At 41.8% G+C, this 17,841-nt stretch overlaps 1 protein-coding gene across 1 annotated transcript in view; it reads right to left on the bottom strand.

Annotated features, from left to right (window-relative positions):
• Window positions 1–5,296: 5,296 nt before the first annotated feature.
• Window positions 5,297–17,841, bottom strand: part of LOC126412982 (uncharacterized) — a 150,280-nt gene continuing 137,735 nt past the window's right edge. The window contains exon 5 of the mRNA XM_050082874.1: window positions 5,297–5,514. Within this exon, the coding sequence (XP_049938831.1) occupies window positions 5,384–5,514 (131 nt within the window). The 3' untranslated portion in view covers window positions 5,297–5,383. The remainder of the gene's footprint in view (window positions 5,515–17,841) is intronic.

The following is a 17,841-nucleotide window of genomic DNA, read 5'->3' as shown; positions in this document are numbered from 1 at the left end:
ATTCAGCAACGGCTAAACGAGGCTATATAGCACGAACTTGAACTCCACTGACAAAATTTCGATAGCTGGTTGGGGATATTTTCTGGGTATTTTGATATAAGAGACAAGTGGTCTCTGATGGATTGTTACATAGTAACTTAATTTTGTTTGATTTCTTACCCCGCTTTATGTCTCTACCAGTATTCCTCTGACAATATTTGCACAACGTCGCATGTGCTGTCTGTCTTATACGGAAACAATCTTGATCGATTAACGCGCGCCAGCCGCTGTGGCCGAGCGGTTCTAGGTGCTTCAGTCTGGAACCGCGGGCCCGCTACAATCGCAGGTTCGAATCCTGCCTCGGGCATGGATGTGTGTGATGTCCTTAGGTTAGTTAGGTTTAAGTAGTTCTAAGTTCTAGGGGACTGATGATCTCAGATGTTAAGTCCCATAGAGCTCAGAGCTATTAGAACCATTTGATTCAGTACTTGCATTCGACAACAGTAATGCCTACTTACCTCTTCACTCCTTAGCTTGCATTCAGTACAGCTCTGTCTGGCAGCATTAGTCGTTCGTGAACAGCGACAGGCAGTATTACGGATGAGATTACCATTGAACAGTCAGATGATTTGCACCTAGTGTGTGGGTAGGTATAAGCACTTTGTATCTTCTTTTGTTCTTCGGGCGGTGATGTTCATTTGAGTCTCCCTGGGTCCTCTGCCAGATGATCGTGTCTGGCTCGAAAACTTTTTCGTCGATGTGTCTCGCCGACACTGTCAAGCGCCACTGCTGAACTCTAACTCCCCGTAATTCCTACTCTCCCTTCATCCTTGGATATAGTGGGCTTAGGTGTTGGCGCCCTGGTTGGAGCACTGCACGTCTTCTGACGAACTTCGTCTGCAACAGGCGTCGGTGCTGCAGCTTGTTCTGTTGTCCTCATGAAACTCGATAAAGGCAGCACTTTGGGAGTAACAGCGACAGTGAAGACTTTCATAGCAATTTCATCGTAGTGTCATCAGTCCGTCGGATTGACTGCTGTCCGAATTACTTTCACTGCTGTTGTCGTTTACTGTATAAACGCTCAAACTTATTTCTGGGGGATTGATTCCGTAAAAGACCATGATGTACCGTCCACCCAGTTCCATATTTTAGTATCTAGCTTATCTGCAAGACGTAGTTGTAGGTGCAGTACTTCTCTGGACGCAACGTTCATCTGCCAGCGAGTATATCCTGTCCTCTTCCTCACCAACCCCAGGCTGGCTCGGCGTTTGACATTGATAGCGGCTGAAGAGTTGATGTAGTGCTCCACATGTGGAAGGACTAGTATGACATCGGTGTCTCAGGAGGAGGGTCAGGGCAATGAGCTGGCGCCCTGTCGCTGGTCGAAGCTTGTCTGACTACCTAGTGATTCTATACACCTCCTCCACGTAGATGTAATTCAATACAGTTCATTCTCCACTCCTAGAGGTGGAGTGAGCTGTTCGAGATGCGGCCCATTAATAATCGCTGTTCCATTCAGATAAGTATCAGACAAGCTAATAGTGGAGGAAATGGGGGTGCTAATTGGGAATAAAGGGAAGGGGTTTACCAGTTCCAGTGTACGCCTTTCAACCAAGGGAAACCTCCCAAAAACCTTGGTCGGAACTGGAGAATTTATTTCATAGACATTATTCTTCACTGAGGATATTGTCTCAGCCAGCAATTGAAATGTGTACATATATGGTGTGTAAATGTTGTTTGTATATGTGTACGTGTACTGAACAGAGTATAGTGTTATTGCGATTTTGCATCTTGTGGTAAATAAGGTGGACACTTAGATTAATGCAACCACGGGCATCACCTCTGGTTGAGTAAAAGTTAGACTACTGTGTTGGATTCCAGTACTGAGCCACATAGTCTCTCCTCTCTTAAGAAGACAAGAAGCTCTGTTGAAATAATGAATAACCCTCATCTAACCATCCGTGAAGATATTCCCAGGTTGATGACAAAGTGACTTCGTTCCAAAAATCCATCCATGCAACTGGCCCAACAGCTCGCTTGTAGCAACTTCAATGTTGAAAGAAAATGATGTTAAACGTAGTCTACGAATGCTCTAGCTCAAGTGAGAAATCTTATTGAGAACCCATGGTAGGAATGGAAGGATATAGACCATCCCGAACATTGTCGAGGGATGTAAATTGATAGCCTACCTGGGTGATCCAAAAGACGTGTTTATGGCTACATCATGAATCCCCTGACATCAACATAAGAATTATTTGGTAGTTTAATGAGTCATTTGTATTTTTATTGTATTTTTGAATGTATTTCATGTGCAATGCTATATGCTAAATAGGTAGATAAAAGTGCCAGTATAAGCACTTTATCTTTTAGAACTACAATTGTGTGAGCATTCTTTTTGGTAACCTTTGAGCCAGTAACTGATATTCACATCTCTCTGTGATGTTGACCGTTAGAGTATCATACTTGAAAGACCATGTAAGCAAATTTCGTTGACTTTCATAATATAAAGTTTAATCCCATAAGTTAGTATTTGTATTAAAGCGATGTTTGAAGAGATTATGTAACTATGGTCTCATATGAATATATGCACCTGACTTAATAGCATTGGCATGCAGATAGAGATGTTTTTATTAATTAATTGAGGGTGACACAAGTTGAGCTGATACGCGATGGGTCTGTCATTACTGATGCTTGAGTGAATGCAACACTGGCGAATGATCTTTATGTTTCGAGAACATTCATTCTCACTGTTCAAAGAGTGCAGCAGTCTACACAATACATTTTCGATATACTTGATGGGTGTTGCGAGAAACTTCATGTTTTTAAACTTCAGTTTAAAGCTTTACTTCGGTGGGGAGGGGGAACTCATTTGTGTACTTGATTGCTATGTGGCAGTGAAATTCAGCTAAATGAATGGAAAAGTAGAAAATACTGATGGTATGTACAAACTTAGAAGTTCATGACGTTGATACGGGAGTTGTAACTCACTGACATTATTTGAAAAAAAAGGGAAAAAAGCTGTTAGATTATAGGCGACTAAGGATTTTTATTTAAGCCTTCTTCATTTATGTTTTCCATGCTTTTTTCTGTCTCTTCCTGGTGGATGCAAAGATTTTTTGTACTGAAAAGACATCAGGGCGTTAAACGTCTTGATACTGAACGTCCAAAAATCATACCAACTTACCATCGGCTGTCGGCACGTCTTCTACTAAGATGGTCTATTTAAATTATGTAAATTATTATGCTGTGTGTGATAGTTGTGTTCATGGTTTTATTTTGATATGTCATAATTTTGAGTTTTATTTTCCTGATTTCTTACCTAATAAACTAACCATGTGTAATGAAACTCTTGCAACTGACTTAGGTACTCACAAGGAGCAGACATAAATTAACAGAAATAACAATAAAAGGACAAGAAGAGAATAGAAGCTTTCGAAATGTGGTGCTACAGAAGAATGCTGAAGATTAGATGGGTAGATCACATAACTAATGAGGAAGTATTGAATAGGATTGGGGAGAAGAGAAGTTTGTGGCACAACTTGACCAGAAGAAGGGATCGGTTGGTAGGACATGTTCTGAGGCATCAAGGGATCACCAATTTAGTATTGGAGGGCAGCGTGGAGGGTAAAAATCGTAGAGGGAGACCAAGAGATGAATACACTAAGCAGATTCAGAAGGATGTAGGATGCAGTAGGTACTGGGAGATGAAAAAGCTTGCACAGGATAGAGTAGCATGGAGAGCTGCATCAAACCAGTCTCAGGACTGAAGACCACAACAACAACAACAACAATAAAAGGCCAGAAAGTGTAGAATACGATGATTTCAAACATATATAGGGCGTTCAAAAAGGAGTCACATATTCCTACAGGAGGTAGCGTTGTTAAAACTAGAAGAAAAGTTCCGATAATATACCTGGAAACCAATGCCCGTAGAGATACGGTCCGTTGAAGATCTTCAGTTGACATCCTGCATTTTATTTACAGAGAGGAAGGACTCACAAGAGAGGGCATAGCAGATTATCATAATACGCGCGTGTGGGCAGATGCAGATACTTGAACAATTAGGGTTGCGGTAGCGTTCTCGCTTCCCACGCCCGGGTTCCCGGGTTCGATTCCCGGCGGGGTCAGGCATTTTCTCTGCCTCGTGATGGCTGGGTGTTGTGTGATGTCTTAGGTTAGTTAGGTTTAAGTAGTTCTATGTTCTAGGGGACTGATGACCATAGATGTTAAGTCCCATAGTGCTCAGAGCCATTTGAACCAATTAGGGTCGCTTCAGTGTGGGCAGGAATTCTCGGTGACAACCTCATAGGGACAGACACTTTACTTAAACAGATCAACATTGCTGTGTATCACTGATTTCTGTGCGATGAACTACCAGCGCTATTGGAGAACGTTTATCCAAGCAGAAAGACAACCACTGTGATTTGCGCATGACGGGGCACAATCACGTCATCTACTGATGGTACAGCAGTACTTTACCGAAACGTTTCACGGGTGATGGGTTGTTCGAGGAGGTGCAGAAGCATTGCCTCCCAATTCACCTGTACTGAATCCGATGGATTTCTGGCTGTGAAATCATGTACAGGCACTGATGTACGCCGGTCCGTTGAGAATGTGCAGACATTACAAGTGTGTGTGACCAATGCGTGAATCGCTATCCGAAGCCAGGTGTATTTGAAAGAATGCTTGATTCGCTACGAAGAATGGCTGAAGGATGTATGTATCAGGACGTGTGGTAAACACATACCGTGCTGACTGTACTGTCTACTTGAATGTAACAGACAGATGCGAATGAGAGGACAGATTTGTCCGTATCCCAACAGGTATTTGTTTTCAGGCGTACCGTTACAGAAAACTTTCTTCTAGTGTTGACGAATGTTACTTGTTGTAGGAATATGTGATACTTTTTTTAAAAGTTGTAATGATTATACCGCAGATGATTAATGTATGCGAAGTGAGTGTGTGTGTGTGTGTGTGTGTGTGTGTGTGTGTGTGTGTGTGTGTGTGTATGAGCGCGTGTGCGCTCGTAAGCGTCTTTCCGTGAGTTTAGCAACGGTAAGTAACTAAGTTATATCCATTTGCAACTTCCAAATGTTGGTAGCCACGTCATACATTGGTGGAGGGGCGATCAATTTAAAGGCACGTTTTCAAAGATGCCCTAAAGGTCGTCGATACACAGAGCAGTTAACACGTCTGTGAGCAGACGGAACAGCAGCAAAAGGACGGTATTCGCCTTAAAGGTTCTTGCTGAATCTCTTAGTAACAAGTGAATAGAGGAAATAAATGAGTGGTAAAGTAGTCGTTTGAGATGCAGTCACTAAGTTAAAGTGATTTATTTGTCGTTACTACAGTTGCGGGAAGACTACAGGTAGATTAGACAACATGTGGCACTGGCGGCCGTTCCCTAGCGCTCCTCTTCGTCGATGTCGGCGTCAGCGAGGGCGTCGAAGCCCTCAGCGGCGTTGCCGTCTCCGACGAGCAGCACTGTTGCCTCGTCTTCTCCCGACTCCCTGCCCAGCCTCGGAGTGAAGTCACCTGCGCATAACGGAAACGGCGAGACTCACACACACGAAAGCATTTCTGGACCTACAGCTACGAGACACAGCCATAAAATTTCTATTATCAGCTTGAAAACGTAATGTTGCGTAATTAATTTTTGTGTATTTGCAGGTAGATGTCTGTACCCTACACAAAAACACTGAAGTGCCTGCATCACAGTAGCATAGCATAGCTCTAGAAGAGACAAATAAAAATGGCGCATTCCATTAAAAAAGTGGAAAATCGTGTGGTAAATCATTTTCTGCATCTGGATACGATCAACTCTCTAACAATCCTTACTGATTTGGTGGGGGTATAAAGCCAGAGTATACCACCAGATGACATAGTGGGCAGGTGGAGCAGGCACATTTTAATCAAATAAGACTGAAGAACGAACAGTGTGACAACCCATCTCTCTGTGAATAACCAGATATCATAAGAGAAGTTAATTATCTGAAGCACTGTGAACTTTGATGTTCTACCTGCTAAATTCACAAGTCAAAATATTTCTTCACATGCAGTACGATAGTTCTACTCACACATTACATATCGCCAACAGTGTGCCGGCCTAGGTGGCCGAGTGGTTCTAGGCGCTACAGTCTGGCACCGCGCGACCGCTACGGTCGCAGGTTCGAATCCTGCCTCGGGCATGGGTGTGTGTGTTGTCCTTAGGATAGTTAGGTTTAAGTAGTTCTAAGTTCTAGGGGACTGATGACCTCAGAAGTTGAGTCCCATAGTACTCAGAGCCATTTGAACCATTTTTGAGCCAACAGTGTATAATGATTGCAACTAATAAGTGGCAATGAAGGAATTTAGATTTAGTATCAGGGTTTTCCACAAGGATCAGTATTGGGCCTATTACTTTTCTCATTATATATTAATGATGTGTCAACTATAATCTACAATGAAAATATCACCTGCACACTGATGACCTTCACTTATAACTGAGTCCAAGTCTATCAAACTTGGGCACAGCCACCCGATTTACCTGTCATATCTGAGTGGGTGCAGTACATTGGTTGGAAACTTAACCCATCTAAAACACAAATAATCTTCATCGCTCACAAGTCTTATTACCACGCTGTTCAGAGAATCTCTTCCACCCTTAGTCCTTAACAGCACAGAAGTAACCTTTACCTATTCTGCAAATAAGTTGAGGTTATTCTGGACCGTCATTTAGACTGGATTGAGAACACAACTGTAGTCTGTACAAAAGTGTCAGTATCACTTCATTCACTACAGAAATATAAAAGAGTATTTCCTTTCGAGCTTAAAAAGAAGATCGCAGAGTCACAAGTACAGCCCATACTTGACTAGGGGGATGCTATTCTCCAATGACTTTTCCAAAACTGGTTATCAATACTGATGAGCGATACATTTGTGACATACGCTATTTCGACCATTTCACTCCTGCCTATGAACTATTATCATGCTTTCGTGACGATAAATGTAGAGACTATCACACTCTGTATTTTCTCTGTCGTGTTCTCAATCAATGTAGTCCATCTTGTGTCTCTTCAACTCTTACACTACTATCTGAACAGCACAGTAGAAATACTTGTTCTCAACTAAGTAAAATCCTTTCGGTACCTTCACATAACACTGCCATATTTTCTAAATTACTTTCTCTGTCAAGAATCCAACTTTGGAACAATCTCCCTCAAAAATCAGTCAAATTAAATTCCTTCTGAACTTCAAAAGACAGAGACAGTTAATGGTCCGCCTCTTATCACAGTAGCCATCTCTCCCGTACACTTGTCTACAGCTCACTCTCTTCAATCCCCCTCCTCTACAACGTTTCCCTCTCTCATGTTGTCAGAGTTCTTTAACTTCTGTTCGTTCCTAAGAGCTATTGTCACTGTCATTTCAGTCTTCTCCTCATTCTTAATCCATTCGCTTCTGGCCGCGAGAGGTGGCCGCTCGGTCTAAGGCACCTTGTCACGGTCCGTGCACCTTCCCCCGTCGGAGGTTCGAGTCCTCCCTCGGGCGTGGGTGTGTGTGTTGTCCATAGCGTAAGTTAGATTACATCGTGTCTAGGCTTAGGGACCGATGACCTCTGCAGTTTGGTCCCATAAGACCTTAACACAAATTTCGAATTTTTCTTTCGCTTCTATAATACTGAACATTTATACAAATGTGCTAATGTAATGTGCGAGTATATCATTCTTAATACCCTGTATTATTGTTATTATTATTATTATTAGTGTCAACTTATTTTCACATTTATTATTATTGTCAATTATTATTACCATTGTCATTGTCAATTATTATTATTTTATTCTTCTTCTTATTAAACCTGTGAATGTTGTTGTAGTATCTTTTGTATGTGTCGTTCCTGGTCAGATGTAAGAAAGGACCTTAAGAACCTAATATAGTCAGACTAAATATGCAATAACAAATAAAACCTACGTATCACAATCTAGGAGACACATAATGCAAAATTTTGAACACAAAAAGGCCGTCTTACGTTGGGTCCTGAGGCTGCTCATACCTACTCAAAATGCCAGGTGGAATGATGCATCAGCGGAAATGGTGCAGGTGTGTCAGGCCAATCCTGGTGACTGACTTAAGCCACCAAATCACTACAGAAAAGTGCCGGTTGTGTCACTACAACCTCAAGGCAGAGGAGCAAAGCAGGCAGTGGAAAAACATGTGGTCTCACCACTGCCATGAAATGTCTTTGTGACTGCGGTGGAGTGATATTAACACGTTATACCTGTAATGGGCAAAAAGTGTCAGAGGAGCATGCTGCCGAAATATGAGCAAATCATGGCAGGCTGTCAAGGCGGAGCATCGTGCGTGCAGTTTTCCCAGATGATGTGTCTGATCCACGACAACCTTTCATCTCATTCTGCACAGGACACAGTCACACATAAAGCTTCTTTCAGTCTATAAAATCTTACCTTAATCCCCAAATTCTCTAACATGAAACCCTGTAACTTCTTTCCTCGGATGAAGAACCCATCGTGCGTAAGGCATTTCCTGAAGGACTACAGGGTTATTTTCGAGGTGAAACGTTTCCTGAACAGCTAAAATGAAACTTCTACAACCAAGGTCTCCTCCAGGTCATCCATTTTAGGGGGAAACGTCAAGAACAAATGTATCATTGAGTTTCATGGTAGTAATTTACTTTTTTGACGCGAGTATTAAAACTTTATCCCTCTGTAAACCCCGGGTGTGTATAATATCTTATATATGGCATGTGAAAGAAAGGCTGCCTAATGTTGTGTCCGTAATGAAATTCTCATACCTACGAATGATCAAACTGACGCTGCCATTGACAACATAGGGATTTCCATAAAATGGAGTATTGGGTTGTGGTTTTATAGCAGTTTAACACCTCAAAAGAATCATTCTCATTTGGACGATACTTGAATAAATCACAATGGGATATTGTAACTTGTGCTTCCTGTGAGAAGTTTTCTCAGAGGTTAGCATTATTTGTGATTCTACGTATTTCTTTGCAGTAAAAGGATGTCATTTTGCATTCTTCTGACCCCAACACTCTTTCTCCACGTAGGCTACTCAGGAAATTTTATTCGTCTCGCCAGAGAGCATCTCCCACCCGCTCTGCCCGCGCTACGGGGTCTCTGCGACCTCTAGCACCATAAACCACCACTGCCACGCTCTGTTCTCTTTCAGGGCAATAAACATCCGCCCCCGCAGAAGTGGCAAGATGCTTCCCATCCCCTCCTCAGCCATAATTAACTGCCAGACATGTAGTACGACAAAAATTGATAGTATGTGGTGCTATCCAATAACAGCCAGTGATATGGTTAATCTGTTTTTGCATGTTAAATATGATATAATATAAGTATAAATCTACAAGAATGTTAATTCTATACCGACAAAATCTTGCCGCCTTAGAAAAGCCACTGCACACGGCATTGATGAAAGACCACCCGTGTCTTGCCCTGTTCCATTTGGGCATGGAGTTTCTTAACGACCTCTAATTTCTCCTCCTAATTTCCGAGATCCATATGCGTGGTAGACAACAGAGACCACAAAGTTGTTGCACTGTCTGCCTGGAATATTGCTTCCCTAAATTTACTCAATAGAGTTTCAAAAGAAAAAATCGGTCTTTCTTCCACAGACTCTCACTGACTTCCCCTTCACATCACTGATACATTTTTATATCGACTAAATTCGCTCGTTATGGTCCTAGCTGAATGCTCCTGAATTTCACGTCTCCCTCCATGATCACTTAATGAAGGCTCCAAACAATGGAGCCATATTCTGTACATCACAGTAGAGCCGTGTATGCCGCTTCCTAAGTGATGCATCGCAGTTCTGCGGAATCTTTACAATAAATCTACGTCTTTCATTTATTTATTCTGTTTCATATCTCTTGAGGGTATCATCCCATGATAATCAAACTATGTGACAGGCTCCATTAGTTTGTTAGTAATATTCTAAATGGTCACTGTAATTAAGAAGTACGGAAAACGAAAATCATCTCTATTAAAATCAACATGGGTTCCACCAACAGAGATCTTGCGAAACTCAGCTCGCTCTGTTGCTCCAAAGGTTCACAGTGTTGTAAACATCGACATCGGCCCTTACGTAGGTGTCGTGTTCCTTCACTTCAGAAAGATGTTTGACACGACCCAGCACTGCAGTTTAATAATAATAATAATAATAATAAAAAGAAGGAATAAAGACGAAGCTTACCATAATTGCGACTTCGTTGCAGATAGAGAACTCAACATATCACTCTTAACGGATATGCTAGGAAGGGCTCTCAACAACGGAAGGATATAAAGGTAGCTTCGGAGTCCTCAAGGAAGTGTGTTAGAGCCGTTCTGATTACAGTGTGTATAAAGGATGCAGTGGAAATTGTCGGATGCTCTTAAAGACTGTTCGCGAGTGATGTGGTTGTCCATAAGTAAGTACCAACGCCAAAAGACAGTATCGATTTTCAAAATGACGTACAGAAGAGTGATGAATGGTGCAGACTCTGGCAGATGACCCCGAAGGAAAATAAATGTAATATATTGCTCATACTTATAAAATGAAATCCACTACTATATAGCTACACTACTGATGAGAAACTGCTGGAAACAGAGTCTACCGTACAATATCTGGGAGTGACTACGCACAGCGACCGCAAGTGAAATGACCACATAAAACAAATAGTAGGGGAATTAGATTTCAGACAGATTCATAAGACGAATCTCGAAGAAATGTAACTCATTCACGAAAGAAGTGGATTTCCAGCGCTTGTTCGACCGATTCTTGAGTATTGTTCATCAAGCTGGGACCTATACCGATTAGGTCTTACAGAAGAGATTGAGAAGATAGAACGAAGAGCGGCGCGTTTCGTCACGGGATCGTTTAATCCACGTGAAAGCGCTACAGAGATGCTCGACAAACTCCAGTGGCAGACACTACAAGACAGGCGTTGTGCATCAGGAGAGGTTTACTATTGATATTTCGAGAGAGCACTTTAAGGGAAGAGTCCGGAAACATAATAATTCCTCCCACATACATCTCACGAAATGACCACGAGGACAAAGTTCGAAAAATTATAGCTTATGCAGAGGCTAATCGACAATGACTCTTCCCAAGCTTCATTCGCGATTGGAACAGAGAGGGAGGGATCGGTTAGTAGTACCTCAAGTACCCCCCGCCACACACTTTCAGGTGGCTTGCGGGTGTAGATGTAGATACTGTTAAGTTCTTTCTAGTGTTTATGGAAATTATCTGGTCGTTTTCTACATTTAAAGGAAACAGTAGTTAAACACCATTTGGAAGTACCAATTGCGTCTTATTGCTTTTCCTTGAGATCATCGGGCGACGATATTCTCCAGAAGACAACAGCATCGCCAGCGAACAATGGCAGAGTGTAATGATTAAGGTGATAAGTCATTTATGTTTACAGGCTGTCTGAAATGTTCAGCGTCAAAGTTATACGGACTATAGAGTTTCATAAACTGAGTCCTTTGATATTAAGCACGAATGGTAGCAAACAAATGTATATACTTTTTTACATAAACAATTTCTAACTGATAGCCCAAACTGATTATCACAATTTCACGTGTGGGAAGCGGATCTCACCTGGGAACTGTATTACGAAATTAAGAAAATGGGACCTGGATAAACTAAACGTGCTAGAGGTTGCTGAGAGTTTTTCAAAACGAGCATTAGGCAAAGATTGTCTGAAACAGGGGTAAGGAACGTGACAGAAGACGAAAATTTAGCCTTCAGAAATAGTGAAGGCAGCAGAGGATCAAAGTCCAGTACGAAACCTTGGATACAGCACGTATATCGGATCTAACTGACGGAAAGAGAAAATGTAAATAAGCAAGCAGCCAAAAGCAAATACAGACGTCTGCAAATGATATTCACGGGGACTGCAGTAATGGCTGGACGAGAAATGCAAGAATGTAGAAGCATGCATGACTACGGGAAAGATAGAAGCAGCATATAGGAAAATTTATGAAAACTATGGAGAAAAGACAAGCACCTGTATGAATATTAAGAGCTCAAATGACAAGTCCGTACTAAGAAAAGAAGAGAAGGATAAGAGGTGGAAGGAGTACATGCAGAGAAGTAAACTTGAAGACCATATTATATAAAGGCAAGAAAAAGTAGATGAAGATGGGAGTTATGATACTACGAGATGAATGAATGAATACAGAGTTTTGAAAGACCTGAGTCGAAGTAACGCCTCCTTCAGAATTATTGACATCCGTGGGACAACCAGTTCTGAGAAAACTATTGCGCCTTGTGGGCGTGATATACCGGACGAGCGAAATAACCTCAGAGTTCAAGAAGAATGTAACAAGTCTTATCAAAAAACGCAAGTGCAGACAGGTGTGGATAATCCCAAATCATCAGAGTAATTAGTTATGGTGGCAAGATAATGACGAAAATTACGGAAGAATGGAACAAAAGGTAGAGTTCGACTTCAGGGAACATCAATTTGGGCGCAGGAGAAATGTAGGAACACGCAATACTGACTCTTTTATTTATGCGAGAAAACAAGTTGAAGAAAGGCAAACCTAAGTTTATAGCGTTTGTGGCTATATAGAAAACTTTTGAAAATATCGACTGGAATACACTCTTCGAAATTCTGGACGTATCAGGAGTAAAGTACAGAGAGCGAAAAATTATCTTCAATTTTGGACAGAAGACAGACTGCAGTTATAAGAGTCTAAGTTCTTGAAAGGGAAGCAGCGGTTCAGATGGGGAGAGACGCAGTTGTAGCTTCTCCCCTGTGTTAGTTAGCCAGTGCAACGAGCAAGCAGTAAAGGAAACCAAGAAGAAATTTGAAAAGGGTACTACAGTTCGCCCGTTCAGATTTTTTCTTTGGTTTTCTGAGTTGCTTTTTCCCCGTAAGAGGAAGGGAAACACACAACAGTAAAACAGTAGAACAATTAAATTCGTTTAAGTATCTCAGGACAGAAATACCAATATATAAAACAAGTTCAGGTGAGATTCAAAATAGAAGGAAATATAACGCTATAAATAGTTGTAGAAGTGATAAAACCATGACGAAGGAAATAACACTGACTTCACAATGTGGTAACTTAGACTGTTCTTATGTATGACAGTGAAAACTGGATCCTAAGAAAAGGAGATGAACGAAGAATTGAAGCAGCTGAGGTTCCTGGGATCACTTTTTAGATTAATGCTAAGAGACAGTGTGTTGAGTGAAGATATAAGACAATATGGTTCAAATGGTAGAAATGGCTCTGAGCACTATGGGACTCAACATCTTAGGTCATAAGTCCCCTAGAACTTAGAACTACTTAAACCTAACTAACCTAAGGACATCACACACACCCATGCCCGAGGCAGGATTCGAACCTGCGACCGTAGCAGTCGCGCGGTTCTGGACTGCGCGCCTAGAACTGGGAGACCACGGCGGCCGGCAATATGACAGTAACTAGATGTAAAAACAACAATGACAGATGAGATTAGGCACGAACACCCAAAAAACATATGACCACGTCAAAAGCATTCCTCCTGAGCGTTTGCCATGGCAAGCGTTACATTTCAACCAAATTTGAAAATGGCCATCGGAGAAAACGTTTTGTTAAATTAATTTTCTTTCTTAACAGGCTAACAGCCACCCCTTGAGGTGGAAGAAGAAGAAGAATATATTGAAGTTCAGTATGTGAAGATAACATTACAAAATAATGTAATACCTTTTTCTTTTTCCTGCACTTTCTTTTTCCCTGCGTTCTGTTTTATTTGCGTGATTCATTGGAAGGCTAATTTTAAGGTGAATTTTGTAAATATAATTCTGTGTGCAACTATGTTTCTGCATACGTTATGCCTTTGTCATGAATGTAATTGCTAGTTTTCATTTGTTCTGATGATGCATGTTCCAACATTTACTAAGATAATGTTAAAATTCATTTTCCAGGAACAGAATAATACTAAGTTGCAGTTTTGTATGAAACTGTAACTCAATGTACTCAGAAGTTTTGAAAGTGTGATGTGAAGCGAGATGTGTAGAATGGTGTAGAAATACAGGGTGATTCAAAAAGAATACCACAACTTTAAAAATGTGTATTTAATGAAAGAAACATAATATAACCTTCTGTTATACATCATTACAAAGAGTATTTAAAAAGGTTTTTTTTTCACTCAAAAACAAGTTCAGAGATGTTCAATATGGCCCCCTCCAGACACATGAGCAATATCAACCCGATACTCCAACTCGTTCCACACTCTCTGTAGCATATCAGGCGTAACAGTTTGGATAGCTGCTGTTATTTCTCGTTTCAAATCATCAATGGTGGCTGGGAGAGTGGCCGAAACACCATATCCTTAACATACCCCCATAAGAAAAAATCGCAGGGGGTAAGATCAGGGCTTCTTGGAGGCCAGTGATGAAGTGCTCTGTCACGGGCTGCCTGGCGGCCGATCCATCGCCTCGAGTAGTTGACGTTAAGGTACTAACCTTTTTCGTAGGACTCTCCATACAGTTGATTGTGGAATTTGCAGCTCTCTGCTAGCTCTGCAATTCGATTTTCCTGGGCTGCGAACAAATGCTTGCTGGATGCGTGCTACATTTTCATCACTCGTTCTCGGCTGTCCAGAACTTTTCCCTTTGCACAAACACCCATTCTCTGTAAACTGTTTATACCAACGTTTAATACACCACCTATCAGGAGGTTTAACACCATACTTCGTTCGAAATGCACGCTGAACAACTGTCGTCGATTCACTTCTGCCGTACTCAATAACACAAAAAGCTTTCTGTTGAGCGGTCGCCATCTTAGCATCAACTGACGCTGACGCCTAGTCAACAGCGCCTCAAGCGAACAAATGTACAACTAAATGAAACTTTATAGCTCCCTTAATTCGCCGACAGATAGCGCTTAGCTCTGCCTTTTGTCGTTGCAGAGTTTTAAATTCCTAAAGTTGTGGTATTCTTTTTGAATCACCCTGTACAATCGATCGGTCGAAGGAGAAAGCAACAACAAAGAGTCAGGAGTGAAAAAAGAAGGTGATGTCGCGGCGCCTGAGCGCTAGTGGCTGATGTAAGATAAATCTTTGAACAGCGATACGCTCTGTGGTTTCGGTGTGTAATGCAGAAAAGGAATTAACTACACGTATCATGCTGCATTTTAGTCGGAACTGCTACTCGGCTCATTAAGCTTAAAAAGTATGATCTGCAGATCACAATGCTGCGTGACAGCTGTTAAGCGGACGGTTTTGATTGTAGACAGCTAGGACTGTTTAGTCCATACCGCAGACGGTAAAACTAAACAGAAACACTGTAAAGCACTTCCTTGTCTTGAACTGATATTAAGAACTTAATCTTGAAAGTACGGTGTTCCGATGGCCGTGCGACTAATGTGAGCTTGTGGTGACTACTCTTCAAAGTGCAGAATGTTTGATGCTTATCGCGGACTGTTAACTCAAAATGCAAATGATTATAAAAATGTCCATTCCTATTTCTGATGGTTATACTGTGAAATGTGCCGAGCCACGGTCTTAAATCTGAAACTGTGACTAGTAACGGCTACCAAATGTTATGACGTCGGAATACGTATTAACTGAATGAAGCGTGTCTTACTTTGGTCGCTGCATATAGACGCGCTAAATGAGATAACTGCACAACCATCGCGCATTCCTGCTACTTTCACAACGGCGGCTACGGGCAAGAGAACAAGTAGACGGCGATAATTACTGGACTGCACGCTCAAGGATTATGGACCAACGACGCGGACGTCGTCGGCTTGTCGACAGCACTAGCTAATCCGCGACTGACTTTGAAAAGCACTGACAAAAGGCTCAATTCTCACGAACTGTGCCTCTAAATAACGTTGCAAGGACTTTTTTTTAAAAAAAAAAACATTTGTAGTCACTGCTTTTACATAAGAGCAAATTACAATACTGAACTGCATTTTATTTCTTTTCAGTACCATTCAGAATTATAATTAAAAGTTGATTCGTTCACTAAACCATTTTTTACTATAGGCGCTATAATTCTGGAAACTCATTGATATTCGACACTGTCTATATTATTGCTAATTACTGCTATTATTACTAACGAGGCCAAAGTTATCCGTCCTTTCTTTTTTGATTCACTTTCAATCGCTCGTTTGTGTAATTTGTGTTTATCTCCATTTGCATATTTTAATGTTTTTGCTTATTCTCTTGTGGACTACTGTCCTGTGTCGATCAAATACGCGTTCTGAACGATACCATCGTTACGTCAGCAGACAGTGGCCCACCACTTGTCCAGTGTGTTTGCTGGAACATTTTAATTTTTGCAGATGCGTGAATACATATTTTGATAAGGTATTGAAAGTCATACCTGCATATGTGAGCGTAATATTCAGCTAATCCCATTGCGCTAATCCCATTGCGCACAGTTTGAGTCGTAACACGAAATCCTGTAGCTGCACGAAAAGCATTATTCAACATGGTGGGGTTGCCGTCAGGGTTCCTCTGAGCCATAATCCGTAGGTAGCGGTCATCCACTGCAATAGTAGCCCTTGGACGACCTGAGCGAGGGAATCATCGACAAGTTCTGTCTCTCTGTATGTCCTCCATCTCCGAATAACATCGCTTTGGCTCACTCCGACACGCCTGGACCCTTCCGTTGTTGAGAGCCCTTCCTGGCACAAAGTAACAATGCGGACGCGATCGAACCGCGGTGTTGACTGTCTAGGCATGGTTGAACTACAGACAACACGAGCCGTGTACCTCCTTCCTGGTAGAACGACTGGAACTGATTGGCTGTAGGACCCCTCCGTCTGATAGGCGCTGCTAATGCATAACTGTTTACAACTCTGTGCAGGTTTAATAACATCTATGAACAGTCAAGCGGACTGTGTCTGTGATACAATATCCACAGTCAACGTCTATCTTCAGGAGTTCTGGGAAGAACCGAAGTCATGCAAAATGTTTTTGATGTATGTAGATTAGGAAATGAGATATCAAAAGTAGTCGATGGATTTTGATGTTTGTGCAGTAAAATAACTGATGATAGCGAAGTTATAAAATGTAGACTGACAATAGTAAGAAAATCGTTCTGAAAAAGAGAAATTTGTTAACTTCTAATATAAGTTTGAATTTTAGGAATTTGTTTTGAAAGTAGTCTTGTATGGGCGTAAAACGTGGTTGATAAGCAGTTCGAATACTAAGAAAATAGAAGCTTTTGAACGTGATACCAAGCAAGTATCCGCCTACGTGACTAAATGGTCAACAAGTCTGACTGCTATGGAGAGGACACATTTTTCCTGTGTGAGAGGATTATTAAGGGGTGCACTGAGACTCATGATGCTGTTTGAGGAGCAACGTGAGTGATAGGTAGCGGCTCTAAGGCTGGAAAACTGTCAACGGCCGGGAGAGCTGACCCCATAACCACATATACTGCATCGGAATGACTCCGTTAACAGAGGGTGACACGGCGGGTGGTCGGTACTGAATGGCCCGTCAGGGCGTTTACCCAATAATGTTGACATAATGTTTGAATAACTATTGAGATGTTGTTGAAGCGAATTGGGGAAAAAAGAAATTTTTGGTACATCTTGACTTTAGCAAGGTACTGGCTAATAGCAAGTATTCTGCGGTATCAAGGAATCTTAAGTTCGGTAGTGGAACGAAACGTGTAGACGGAAACCACCTCTCGAATCCAGTAAGCAGATCGTGTGAATGTAGGTTGCAGTAGGTTGCAGAAGAGTCTTGTAGAAGATGTACCGCCGGCCGCCGGCCGCTGTGGCCAAGTGGTTCTAGGCGCTTCAGCCCGGAACCGCGCTGCTGCTACGGTCGCAGGTTCGAATCCTGCCTCGGGCATGGATGTGAGTGATGTCCTTAGGTTAGTTTACCTGATTCCCACAACAGGTCGAACGAAGA

Source organism: Schistocerca serialis, chromosome 7 (assembly GCF_023864345.2).
Source record: "Schistocerca serialis cubense isolate TAMUIC-IGC-003099 chromosome 7, iqSchSeri2.2, whole genome shotgun sequence".
Classification (NCBI taxonomy): Eukaryota; Metazoa; Arthropoda; class Insecta; order Orthoptera; family Acrididae; genus Schistocerca; species Schistocerca serialis.
Note: the sequence above shows the minus strand (reverse complement) of the source record. Positions and strands in the feature narration are given on the sequence as shown.